The 11425-nt window shown below is 39.7% G+C and overlaps 1 protein-coding gene across 4 annotated transcripts; it reads left to right on the top strand.

The window, feature by feature from the left end:
• Positions 1 to 1057: 1057 nt before the first annotated feature.
• On the top strand, positions 1058 to 11076 carry LOC147223696 (uncharacterized). Of its 4 annotated transcripts, none has more exons than XM_086165853.1 (14): positions 1058 to 1215; positions 4276 to 4359; positions 4963 to 5067; positions 5143 to 5241; positions 6052 to 6153; positions 6309 to 6347; positions 6447 to 6470; positions 6772 to 6816; positions 6909 to 6947; positions 8099 to 8197; positions 8495 to 8519; positions 8609 to 8691; positions 9455 to 9490; positions 9660 to 11076. In XM_086165853.1, the coding sequence occupies exons 1-13, from the start codon at positions 1155 to 1157 to the stop codon at positions 9466 to 9468; spliced, it is 819 nt and encodes a 272-aa protein (XP_086021979.1). In that variant the 5' UTR covers positions 1058 to 1154; the 3' UTR covers positions 9469 to 9490; positions 9660 to 11076. The 4 variants fall into 4 exon arrangements, with proteins under 4 accessions (XP_086021979.1, XP_086021977.1, XP_086021980.1 ...); XM_086165851.1 differs by having other exon boundaries at positions 4960 to 5067; XM_086165854.1 differs by lacking the exon at positions 9455 to 9490.
• The last annotated feature ends 349 nt before the right edge of the window (positions 11077 to 11425 follow it).

The raw sequence follows: 11425 nt of genomic DNA, 5'->3' as shown, positions 1-11425 counted from the left end.
TTACAATTGGGGAGGCATTGTCAAGGCGATGTAAGAAACACTGAACTCCTGACAAGATGCCCTCAACGGAGGAGGCTAAGCTGGAGGACTTACAGGTCACTCTGGAGGTCACTGAGCTAGTGGACGTTACGTGACATCAGCAATAGACTGATTAATTGCACGCGCGTCTCCTAAGTGTGAAGCGCAAGTCAACAAAGTAACTTTTGACCGATTGTCATTTTTTTTACCATGGGAGTGTGGTGCAACTACCAGCCTCCGCCGGGTCTGAGATGTTGACTCACTCAACCTTCCTTGGATGGACAAATATGGATGGATACATGAAGAAATACCATCGTGTAATAAGTTATATGCGAAGGGTTGCAAGTTCACACTAAATCCAGATTTAAACATTTTCATCGGAATTAGCATGCTTTTTATTGTCATTTGAACATTGCCGTAACAACAACATTGCTACTCCTGTGGTACGGCACATAAATACGTAAGAGTACAACGGAAAAGAAAATTAAGGATTATTTAATTATTTAAATATAATTTAGAAAAAGAAAGAGAATAAGTGTTAACATATCAGTGTGGGAATTCCGTGGCATTTGCATCGCTCTTGAAAAAGATATTGTACATCCCATCATTCTTATTTTTTCTACTTACAATGTTGATTGATAGCGCTGTTCAGTACTTCAGTGGCACTTGGGTGTAAGCTGTTCAGGAATCTTGAAGTGGGGTTCTTCAAGCACCTGTACCGCCTTCCAGGGGCAGAAGGGTGAAGTGGTGATTCGCTGTTTGTGATGATTGTCATCTTGACTGATTTTGTTGATCACAATGATTAAATATAGAAAATGTTTTTGTAATTAGTTGTTCCTGTTCAGTCACACAATAGTTAAATGGTGTCAAATCAGGAAAAAACAAGTGATTAAAGTTGGCAAGACTGTTGACATCCGCAAAGTGAGATATCTGATTTGCATTTATTGGCTGCTTTGTGGTGGTCTCTGCAGCCACCCACTTTACGTCATGAGGGGAAGCCAGTGTATTTCCTGCCCTTCTTTATTTAAAGGAAGTGCCAAAATAAGCATCAGCAGCGGAGTGCCCAAGCGCACACACCTTTTCCACGGGCCACTCGGTTGGAGACTGGGGAAGAAGTCGGAGGTTATTTAATCACCATGAAGACCCTCAGAGCGCTCGTGCTGCTTCTCCTGGCATTGGTCCATGTCTTCACACCAGGTAGGGGCAAACACGCTCTCTTTTAATGGGATATGTATCACTTTGGTGACTGAAACGCGTAGGCCCTCAGATGCCTCCAGGTCCTCCAGCAAGTTTGAGCCCTGGTTGTAATGATGGTCAAAACCCGCCTCTGGCACTGAGCGGTGGAGTCTGATGTATGGTTTCAGTACATTTCCACAAACAGGACTTCACGTCCAATTGCCCCACCATCTCATTGCCAGTAAATAGATGTAAAAGGTACTTTCAGTGTATTTTCTGGAACAGTGAGATTGCTGGCCATGCTACGTGTTTCTTATTTGGGCTCGCAATTTGGTTTGTTTGGATTATGGGCAAAGATAAAGATCAGGGCATTTTAGAAAGATGCTGACACTTTGAACATTACCTCTGGGACATCCAATCAAAGTGTTGAGATAAGCTTTGTTTGTTTCAAGTTTTTTTCCGATTGTCCTCAACTTTTTTTTCAGCTTTTTTTCTGAGGAACCCTTGTGAAAAAAGGGGACAAAATATTAAATGTCGGAGGACAAAATGACAATGATGTCTTTGAGGTTTATGGAAAAAAAAGAGTGACTTGGATTTATTTGTTTGTCCTTGAACTGACAAGCAGAGAGACCTTTTATCCATCCTCCTCTGGCCTGACAGCTGATCTGGCGGCAGATAGCCAGTGGGAACCAAGCTACTGCCTTTCTCACAGAGACAAAACATCATTGTCTTGAGACCAAAACGTCCCAGCTGGTCACAAACGTAGTGTTCTGTGGTAAACATCTTGAGGAAACACCCATACCCTCATCACAGCCCAGCCAGCATGGACACCCCAATCCAGCTCTTTACTCCAACAGAGATGCACTTTGTAAGGGAAGAATTTAGTTTCACATAAAGGGGGAAAATGACCCCCAAAAAATGGGAATCTTTTTATTTTCAGACTTACCCCAGAGAAAATAAATTTAACTTCATTGCAAAAAAAGATTTTTCTTTCTGAATGTTATTTTTTATGATTTCCTTATCACTTTTGGTGACACTTTCTGAAATGCGTTTCTTTTTTTAAAATCTTCTTTTATATATATATATATATATATATATATATATATATGTATGTACGCTATACACACACGCATTTTAAGTAATTGTAAGTCTGTTAATGGAATAGAAACATTTATTTAAAAAAAATAAACGCATTTCATATATATATATATATATATATATATATATATATATATATATATGTATGACCCTAACCCAGTGGAAAACTTTGCCTGGGAGATAATGAAATAACAATCCAAAAGATAGACGTTTCAATCGAGTCAGACCATAAGAAGCAAATTGCTAACTTTTTGACAAAATGAAGCAGCTTTGATTTGTAACTATACGGAAATCCCTTTCAATTGCATTGTTATACACACACGTCATAAGAAGATTTTGAGAGAATTTCAGTATATTTTTCGTAAAAACTGTGAGGCTGAAGGATAGAGATTCATCTTGGACTTGGGCGTTCTCAGTGGACTTGGGCCTGATTGGACAGTTAGTACTTATTGTTCGCCGCATGGCTGGAATGAGCCTCACATGGAATTAATGACATCTGTAAATGGAAAAATTCCTCAACATTCTATCTCGGCAACAGGCAAATCAGATAAGACCAAGTTTTGTTTAACCATCTGGACCCCTCCCATTTATTCCCCATGCTGACGGATTTACAACTACCTGGCCAACCACAAGCAGGGGATAACACAGGGACTGGCTAAAGGCTAATAAGAATTTTTTTAAATTGAAATAGTTACTTTGAAGTTCTATTTTTTATAAGCTAAAATAAAAAATGAGATTTCCCTCTACTCAATGGTGAGCAGGTTTTTGCAATGGGAGAAGAGCGAGATTATCTTGAATGTCTATGCATTTTTTTTCAGCTGACCTTTCAGAATAAAAGCGGTCAACTTATGAATGTGAAGCGCCTCGTACGTTACGTGATTTATCTCTTGGGATACATTGAGGCAATTTCTAAGATAATAAGGACATAGCTTGATTGGTTTGAAGGCTTAACGGTAGACCTACATTGGTATTTGATGGTAAACCAGAAAAAAATTAAGATATTAAATATTACTTTAAGTTATATTAAGTAATCCCTGGGCATTTTTTGATTTACTTTACAACTATAATCAATTTTGGTCAATAATTACTAGGCAGTAATTTGTGGCAAGATCACATTTAGCGTTTTTTTTAGGTAGGGACAGTTAAATGTCTTAAGGGGATTCATTTTCCAATATGTTGAATAAATAAACACACTCAAGAATCTGGTGGATTTAAATAGGATTGGATTCCCTGAAGAGATTTCCATGTGCTTTTAAAGAGAGCCACTAAGAACCCCAACTGCTCCGACGATGAATCAATAAAATCACTGTGCGGGCTTGAATGGCTTAATGAAGCTGCTCTTTGATTTGGATCAAGAGGACTTGTGCATTAAAACGACCCTCAACTTGACACTTGACTTCCTCTTAGAATCTTGACTAGCACTTATAAGGGAAGACATGTCGGACGGAGGACTCACACCTCTTCTGAATCACAGAGCTCAGATGGATGAGACACTTGTGGAGACACTCGTCCTCCCAAGTCCCCGCTTGCCCGGCGGTGAGTCATTCTGGATGACGGCAGCGAAGACAGGAAGTCTGGCTGCTCAGGTCAGGGGACAACAATTGTGTGTCTGGGGCAGGATGCAGCTTCAGGCTGCCGTGGCACTTGGAGCAAAGGATATCCACCTCATCACACCACCTCCGTCTTGACTTCTCATCCCCAGCCTGACACTTGGACTCAGAACAAGCTTGATCTCGAACACGAAAAGGGAATGATAAGCATGTGCAGCGGCCAGCCCAAAATAAAAGATCTGTCAGAGGAAGTGTTTTACACAGACAGATGTTTGCTCTTTTTTCATTGTGTTTTGACCTCTAAAATATTTAACCCATTTGTCAAACCTTCTGTCCTGAGGCCAGCAGAAAAGGCAGTTTAATACCATTGTGACATGTGTTGTGAAAATTATTCATAACTGTATTGTGTAACATCCCAAATATGTTTGTGCAGTTTCCTCAAATGAAGAAACCAGCTCAGGAACCCCACAGGCGCAGCAGACACAAACACAGTCATCTTCAACACAAACAACGCAAGGTGGGTCTGAAAGTAAAGCTGCAATTCAAAATGGACTGGGCAGTTCTGTCATGAAAGCTGATTTGCTTTTGAGGTTTTGAATTCGCAAAAGAAAAATTCAAGAAAACTCCATGGTGTCTTCTGCCTCTACAGCATACCATGGCTTGATCTCATTATTTAGATATTATGTTTCAAAGCCTTTTACATTCATTTAAAATGAACATTCAATCTGAGGATAAATACGTGCATTAAGCAATGACTGAGAGGGCTCTCTCCTTGGCCAATTTTGACTACGCCTGTGCATCAGCTAAGCTCAGCTTAGAGCAAAGACAAGGAACGGCTACTGGCAAGGCTACCACTGTCAACTGGCTCCTGTCAAGCTTGGGAATGGATATCAAATCCTGACTGTTCAACAGAAACTTAATGTGAAAATGTCATCGAGGCACCTCATTCTACTCAGTGACTCTTGACTGTCACAACCAAAAATGTTGAAACATTGAAGATAAATACAAAATGTTCCTGTGCCCAGATTTTCTCAGTTGCTCTGCTGATCTGACATTGTGTTATTCCTATGTATTTGTGCATCCTGTGCAGAAAACTGTCTCTTTCTTTGAAATCCAGCAGCCATTGTATCTTCATCATCGGGAATGGAAAAAATGAAGGAACAAACAAAAATCCCAACGCAGTCCCCTGAACCACAAAGGTCCACAAGCAAACACACTGAGACCTGTGAGTGTGTTAGATAGGAGATGAAAAATGCATTTGTTTGGAATTTACTTCTGACTTGTTTCATTTGATTTTCAGCAAAACCTCAAACCACTACTGCAGCAGTGACGACATCTTTGGCGCCCACTAGCACGTCACAAAGCATGAATAGTGGGTCCAGCAAGGCAGATGGCAACGGTCAGACTCTCCTTGGTTACACTATTACACAGCCATGGGTTTTTATAAACATTACTTTGAGCTATCATACAAATTGCAATTGTATTCTTGTATTCTAAGTGAGAGCTGTGCAGACACTTTTGATGTTCCTTGCAAGTTTTCCTCCTCTTTTCAATCGTGTCATGTGCCATCATCCTCCTATCTGCTGCAATGTGTACCTAGACTTAATTTCAGGTTCCATCTCCTTCTCCATGTTTATTCTCACCCTTGGGTTATCACACATACACACACACATCTTCAAAAGACTCTTATATTCTCATCACAATTTCAAAGATACAAGACCTCCTCCGATGAATTGGCACGTTGTCATTTAAGAACCGGCTTAGTTGTTATCGAGTCAATGGCCTCCAATCTGATGCCTCCTGTCAGAAACCACTTTGTGAATTTTAATTCTGAGTTCAACCTTGACGTTCAAGAAGTTGTTTTCATCAGTGAACAAAAGTCTCAGCAAACAAATCTGCTGTTTTTTTTCTGATGTGGAGGAGTCACCCCTGTATTTCATCTCCCTCCGTGTGTCCCTTTACCTGGATCAGTCGACACCCACTCATGTTACACTGCTGTTTACCGAGCTCTTCCAAAGTAAAAAAAAATTTTTTATGAGTATCTTAATATAATTTTATACACACCATTGACTCCTTTAACTTTCAATTGATTTAGTCTCTGAACAAAAAGTAGAGTCCACTCTATTGTATGAAATGCTGACCGAAGTCTAGAAAAACCCACAAGACCCCCTTGTTATATGTGCTTTGTGTATATTTACTTCCTTTTTAGTGACGACAAATAATGTTACGCCCACAATGCAGTCAAGAGTTACTCAACTGCCAAATAGAGGAGCGTCTGCCGAGACTCCAACAATAAAAAATTTCACTCAAGGTGAGATGGGGTGTTTCTGTCCTGCGGGCCTTCAGACTGTTTGACAAGTGATTGCAGGACTGCTCACATGACAATTTGTGGCACAAAGCCTGTAATAGTGCTAGGTGGGATCTGCTGTATTAACTGAGCTTTTCAACTGTTTTAATTTGTGTTAGAAACCAGGAGCAGCACTGAGGCATCACCATCAGTCAGGGGTATGTGTGAGAATAAAATCCAGCCATGGAAGAATTAAACATCATTTAAGACATGGGACACGGACTCCTTTTGACAACACGGTTCTTTATTTTCTGCAGGTGTTGGACAACATTTGACTACAGGTAAAGAGCAGTTTTTAGAGGGGTTGTATATTTTTCTTGCATGGTTTTTGCATTAACCTGACAACTTGATTGAACCTCAGCTTTGACCTGTACAGCAGCAGACACAGCAGACCTGTACATTTCACCTTTACATGTATGATAAAAATATTGATTTAGTCATTTATAGACCACGGAAAAAAAATATGCAATATGCATTACATAACTAATGGGGATTTGTTCTGGACCAATACTGAAATATTTTCAGTTCCTTTTTTATGATCAGGTCAATATTATCATAATGCTTGAATTTTTTTTTTCCTAGCAATGCCTCGCCGTGGGGCCGAGTCAACTAAAGAACAAATTAATGGTATGTTCTGCTTGTTCTCTTCCATTGCATCCTTAATGGGGTGTTTGTTTACAAGGGAGAGGGATCTAATCAAAGCTGCATTGTTTTGAAAGGTACTGGCGCTGGTCAGAAAGATCCAAACTCGAAATCAGGTAATTCACTAACTTCACTTTGGCAGCCGACACTTTAAAGCACTTCACATACACACACACATATATATATATATATATATATATATATATATATGTATGCGTGTGTGTGTATATATATCTGTTTGTGTTTATGTATATGTATAATTCAACAAAATTGAAGCACAGCACAACACAACGAAATCTATCCAAGTTTCTGTCTGAACTGAGTTATGCGATCAGTCATTTGTTGCGATGCAGGTGTTGGGTTTGACTATTATTTATGTCTCAGCAGGAAGATTTATTAGAAAAGCTCTCTGGTCGTTTATCCACAGCTGGCTTCCCTTGACGTTGATAATGATAAATCATAAAAACCTTTTCTTTACCAAATTGTGACAGTAAGTGATGTCACAATTCCTCACCTGAAGTGACAGCTTATCAAACAATTTCTGTTGGAAAGGAGTTTTTTTTTTCCTGTATTGTCATTCAACAGATATGAATTCTTTGTTTTTTTCTTGGATTGTCATTTGACAAATCTGATCTAAATCCTTTGGTTGTTCGTTTGCAGAATTGGCAAACAAGATGCGAATATTTCCTGTGTCCTATCTTACTAATAACATCTAGAGGTAAAAAACTGAATACTCAGTTTTGGCTGATTCAGCTGGGACCTACCTTGCACAGTATGACTTTATGTTTCCTCATATTACGCATTTCAAGGGTGTGCTATTGTAAACAATGCATCCATCTACTGCTACTTATCCAGCATTTAAGGTCGCGGGGGATGCTGGAGCCTGTCCCCATGTGTAATCGCGCGAGAGACAGGGTACACCTTGGACTGGTTGCCAGTCAATCACAGGGCCACACCTGAACCGAAACCCACGCAGACACGGGGAGAACATGCAAACTCTACACAGAAAGGTCCCTTTGTTGGAATTGAACCAAGGTCCTTCGTGTTATGAGGCCGAAGCACAAAGCACTGCGCTGCCTGGAAACATTACAGAAATTACAAAATTAGGGTACTTTTGATTCATGGATAATATTTCTGTAGGAGGCTGAATGTATTCTGAGACACAACTTTGACATTCAGAGGGACTGCAGTGTCTGTACCTCCACCTCACTCCCATCAGTCAGTCTCCACTCACAATGATGAACATCCCCTCAATCTCTACCCTCAGACAGAAAACTGTGGTGGATTCTGCTGCCTGCCCTTCTGGTCGGAGCCACTGCTGCCATCATCCTCAGATTCAAATGCAAGAAGATCCACGAACACACAGGTAGAAGGGCTGGGTCCTGTTGGCTTATTGCTGGGCAACATATCCACACTCACTGAACGCTCCTCAGCTGTGGTGGCCAGTGGTGGAGCTATTTTTTTGGCTCAAGGAAATTAATAAAAAAATATATATATAAATATCAAAGATAGGCACTTGAATATCTTTTTATGAACTGTTCCCTGATTGACCAGCCATAGGTTCACAAAAATACAAAAAGAGAATATTTTGACATTTTTAGATGTTTCAAAAGATTGGACATAAGGAGTGTTATAAATGTGTCGATTCCCTTCTTTCCAACAGAAACCATGGACACTGGAACAGAGAAGTGAGTTTGAACATTAAACCTGTGAATTGTCTTGTTTGATTTGCAATCAAAGCACTCATCCCATCGGGTCTCTCTCTGACTCTCCGTAGCGCATCTTTCCAGAGCCGACCTGAGAGCACTAAAGATGGTGTCATGCTTCTGGGAATGAAATCATCAGGTGGAGAGGAAAACGGTTAGTTGGCTTCCATTTATTTCCTGTGAGACTTCCTCCTCAGTTCCCTGGGTTTGGACATTCTTCCATCACTGGTCAAGCTGTTTCTCCAGCCTCAGACTTGCAATTATTCCAGGGAAGTTGCCGGCTTTTAATATCTCATTGTGCTGAGGGAGCTTTGGGGCTTTGCCGGGTAATAGAAGGTGTTTCCTGTGATTTGGCGCCCCCCCGCCCTCCGAAAAGCAGCCGGGCTCAAAAGATAGCAACTTCCTGACATAAACACTGATTATTTTGGAAGCGGCCTATTGTGCACCCAGTAAATGTCAATGTGGCCCAGACGTGGAGGCTGTATATGTTGTTGCCGAATGCATGTGCACATCCACGTGTGCACGTGTGCACGTGTGTCGTGCGTGGTTTACACACACTCAGAACACCCTTAGCTTATGACAAAGTAACATACTAATGTCTTGCCTTCCTTCCATTGGTGATGACTTGACTGCGAGCTGATGAAGGAAATGGAGTCATGTTGTAGGAATTCTGCTGAGGAAGAAATTGTTTACATTGTTCCAGGCAGCAGCATTTCTTTGCAAAAGCAGCTTTACACATTCTTAGCAAACAGAACGGAGAAAAAATGTTTATTCCTAACCCATAATCCAACACTCACCCAAATTTAAAAAGGCTGCATTTTACTTTTTTTTTTTCCTAGATTAGACATTTTAACAAAAATTTCTGCTGTCAGGCAGAGGGCAACTTTTGTGCAACTAACTTCTCACCTTTCCAACAGGTGCCGCTTCATAACTCCTTGTCTCCACTGCACTGGGTAATGCAGCACTGCTCTCTAGTGGTACTCTAAAGAACAGCTAAGATAATACTTCTGGTTATCACGGCCAACTACTTGGAAAAAGCCAACTTAAAACGTACATTTTTGTTGTTGTTTTTTTTTTAAATTCAGTTCCCTGTGTTGATTGTTGTTTTCATATGTTTTTCAGCTCCTGCAAGATAAAGGAAAGATGCAACAGGACCAACCAGTGGACTTTTAAACAGTTTGAAACAACTGTTATCATGACTGAGTTTATATTTTTTCAAGACTTTTTATTTTAGTGACATCATTTGCAATGGATGAAATACTGAATAACGGTTTTATGTGTGAGTCCGTGTGCTGAAAAGCGTCTGTTTTTCAAATAAGCGTTTCTAACTGTGACAATCAAAAAGAGCATTGTAAAACTCTGACATATTGTATGAGTGAAATGTCAGAGCAGAAAAATGATTGCCTGTGAAATGCACTAAATCAGCGTTTTCAAAACTGAGGGACCCCCACCCCTTTGATTACCTGAGAACTGCCTGAATCCTTTAACACCTGCTTTAAGAGAAAAAAAAAATACATTGTTGTTTACTGTTCCTCTGAATATTTTCAGCATGATCTCAGACTCCCCTAAACCTTAATTGGCATTTCAGCATTTTGTTTTTCTGGTTTTGTGGGAAATATAGGCAAGAAATTTAAAAAGGATGATCTGCTCCTGCGTGAATGTGAGATCAATTATACACGACAGTGGAGCCAGAAAAGCCTGATGTTGTTTTTAGAGTGTTGATTCCAACAAACGCAGGAAAGAAAAAAAAATCCCTGTCCAGAGATGTCTGTTCTTTCCAGGCTCGAGGAAAGTGAGAACAAGCCACCCCTCAAACAAACCTCTTCACAACTCTATTTTAGAGTTTAGAGTTCAATTTTATTTTAACATTTATCTAAAAAATTTGAGGTGTAATTTTTCTTTCTATAGCTAAACATCAGATAACTGTTGAGTAAAAACTCTTTTTTGTTTTGTCTTTTTTTGTCAGACATCTGGCCATTGTGACATTTAATATGACATTCTCTCAAATACTGAGCCTCTTGCTTTGAAAACCCCTGCATTGACATATTTCCTGATTATTTTAATTTTTAATTTCAGTTTGCTGTTTAAAGCTAGAATTTTTTTCTGCACAGAACACATTTTCTGTATAGCACATTGACCCCAGACCTATCGCATACTTCCACATCATTAAGCTGTATGATTCATAATTTTACTAAGCCCTTTGATGGGTTTGTACATTGATTCAACACTGTTTTCAAGATGAGGATGACAGCATTTTGATTCTGTTTTCTTTCCTTTTTTTATTGCATGAATGGCAAAGCTTTCATTCATTGAATGATTCTCAGCAGATATCCATCCACAAGCAGGTTATTTCAGTCCCTCCATAGAGTTTTGTCTGTGGATGAAGCAAAAATGGCAGCAAAATTACAGACTATAACGTGTAATGGGGTATCTTAAAGCTTGATGAAAACAGCACAGCAGATGCAAAGGATTATATTTAAAGACACTAAATATGTTTGGAATTAGTTGTTCTCAACCTGAAATAAACACTACATCATTGTATGGCATTTTCATGTGCATGTGTGTGTGTGTGTGTGTGTGTGTGTGTGTGTGTGTGTGTGTGTGTGTGTGTGTGTGTGTGTGTGTGTGTGTGCGTTGGAGTCAAACTTCTTTAATCCATTGCATCATGTCTGGCTATTATTTGCAAACCAAGCAGCAATGCGAATATAAAGTTTCTCCTCTCATCCAAGAAGCTTCTGCGGTTCTACTAGACTGGGATGTTATCAGTATGTTCTGAAAACTCCTTGAAGACCAGTAGAGCTGAAGAAGATGATTCCTAAATGGACTGATAATTGATGAATATCCACAATTCATATTACATTATTTCATATTTTATATTGGCACTAAAT

The sequence above is a fragment of the Fistularia commersonii genome, chromosome 19, assembly GCF_037954325.1.
Source record: "Fistularia commersonii isolate RoL2024-O1a breed Wild chromosome 19, RoL_Fcom_v1.0, whole genome shotgun sequence".
Lineage (NCBI taxonomy): Eukaryota > Metazoa > Chordata > Actinopteri > Syngnathiformes > Fistulariidae > Fistularia > Fistularia commersonii.
Note: the sequence above shows the minus strand (reverse complement) of the source record. Positions and strands in the feature narration are given on the sequence as shown.

What these genes read in the sequence shown, in the direction of transcription:
- LOC147223696 (XM_086165852.1), top strand. Translation starts at nt 1,155, where the DNA reads ATGAAGACCCTCAGAGCGCTCGTGCTGCTTCTCCTGGCATTGGTCCAT. An exon ending in TGGACAACATTTGACTACAG is followed by an intron (nt 6,471 to 6,771) that starts GTAAAGAGCAGT and finishes TTTTTTTCCTAG; the next exon opens with CAATGCCTCGCCGTGGGGCC. An exon ending in AGATCCAAACTCGAAATCAG is followed by an intron (nt 6,948 to 8,098) that starts GTAATTCACTAA and finishes CTCTACCCTCAG; the next exon opens with ACAGAAAACTGTGGTGGATT.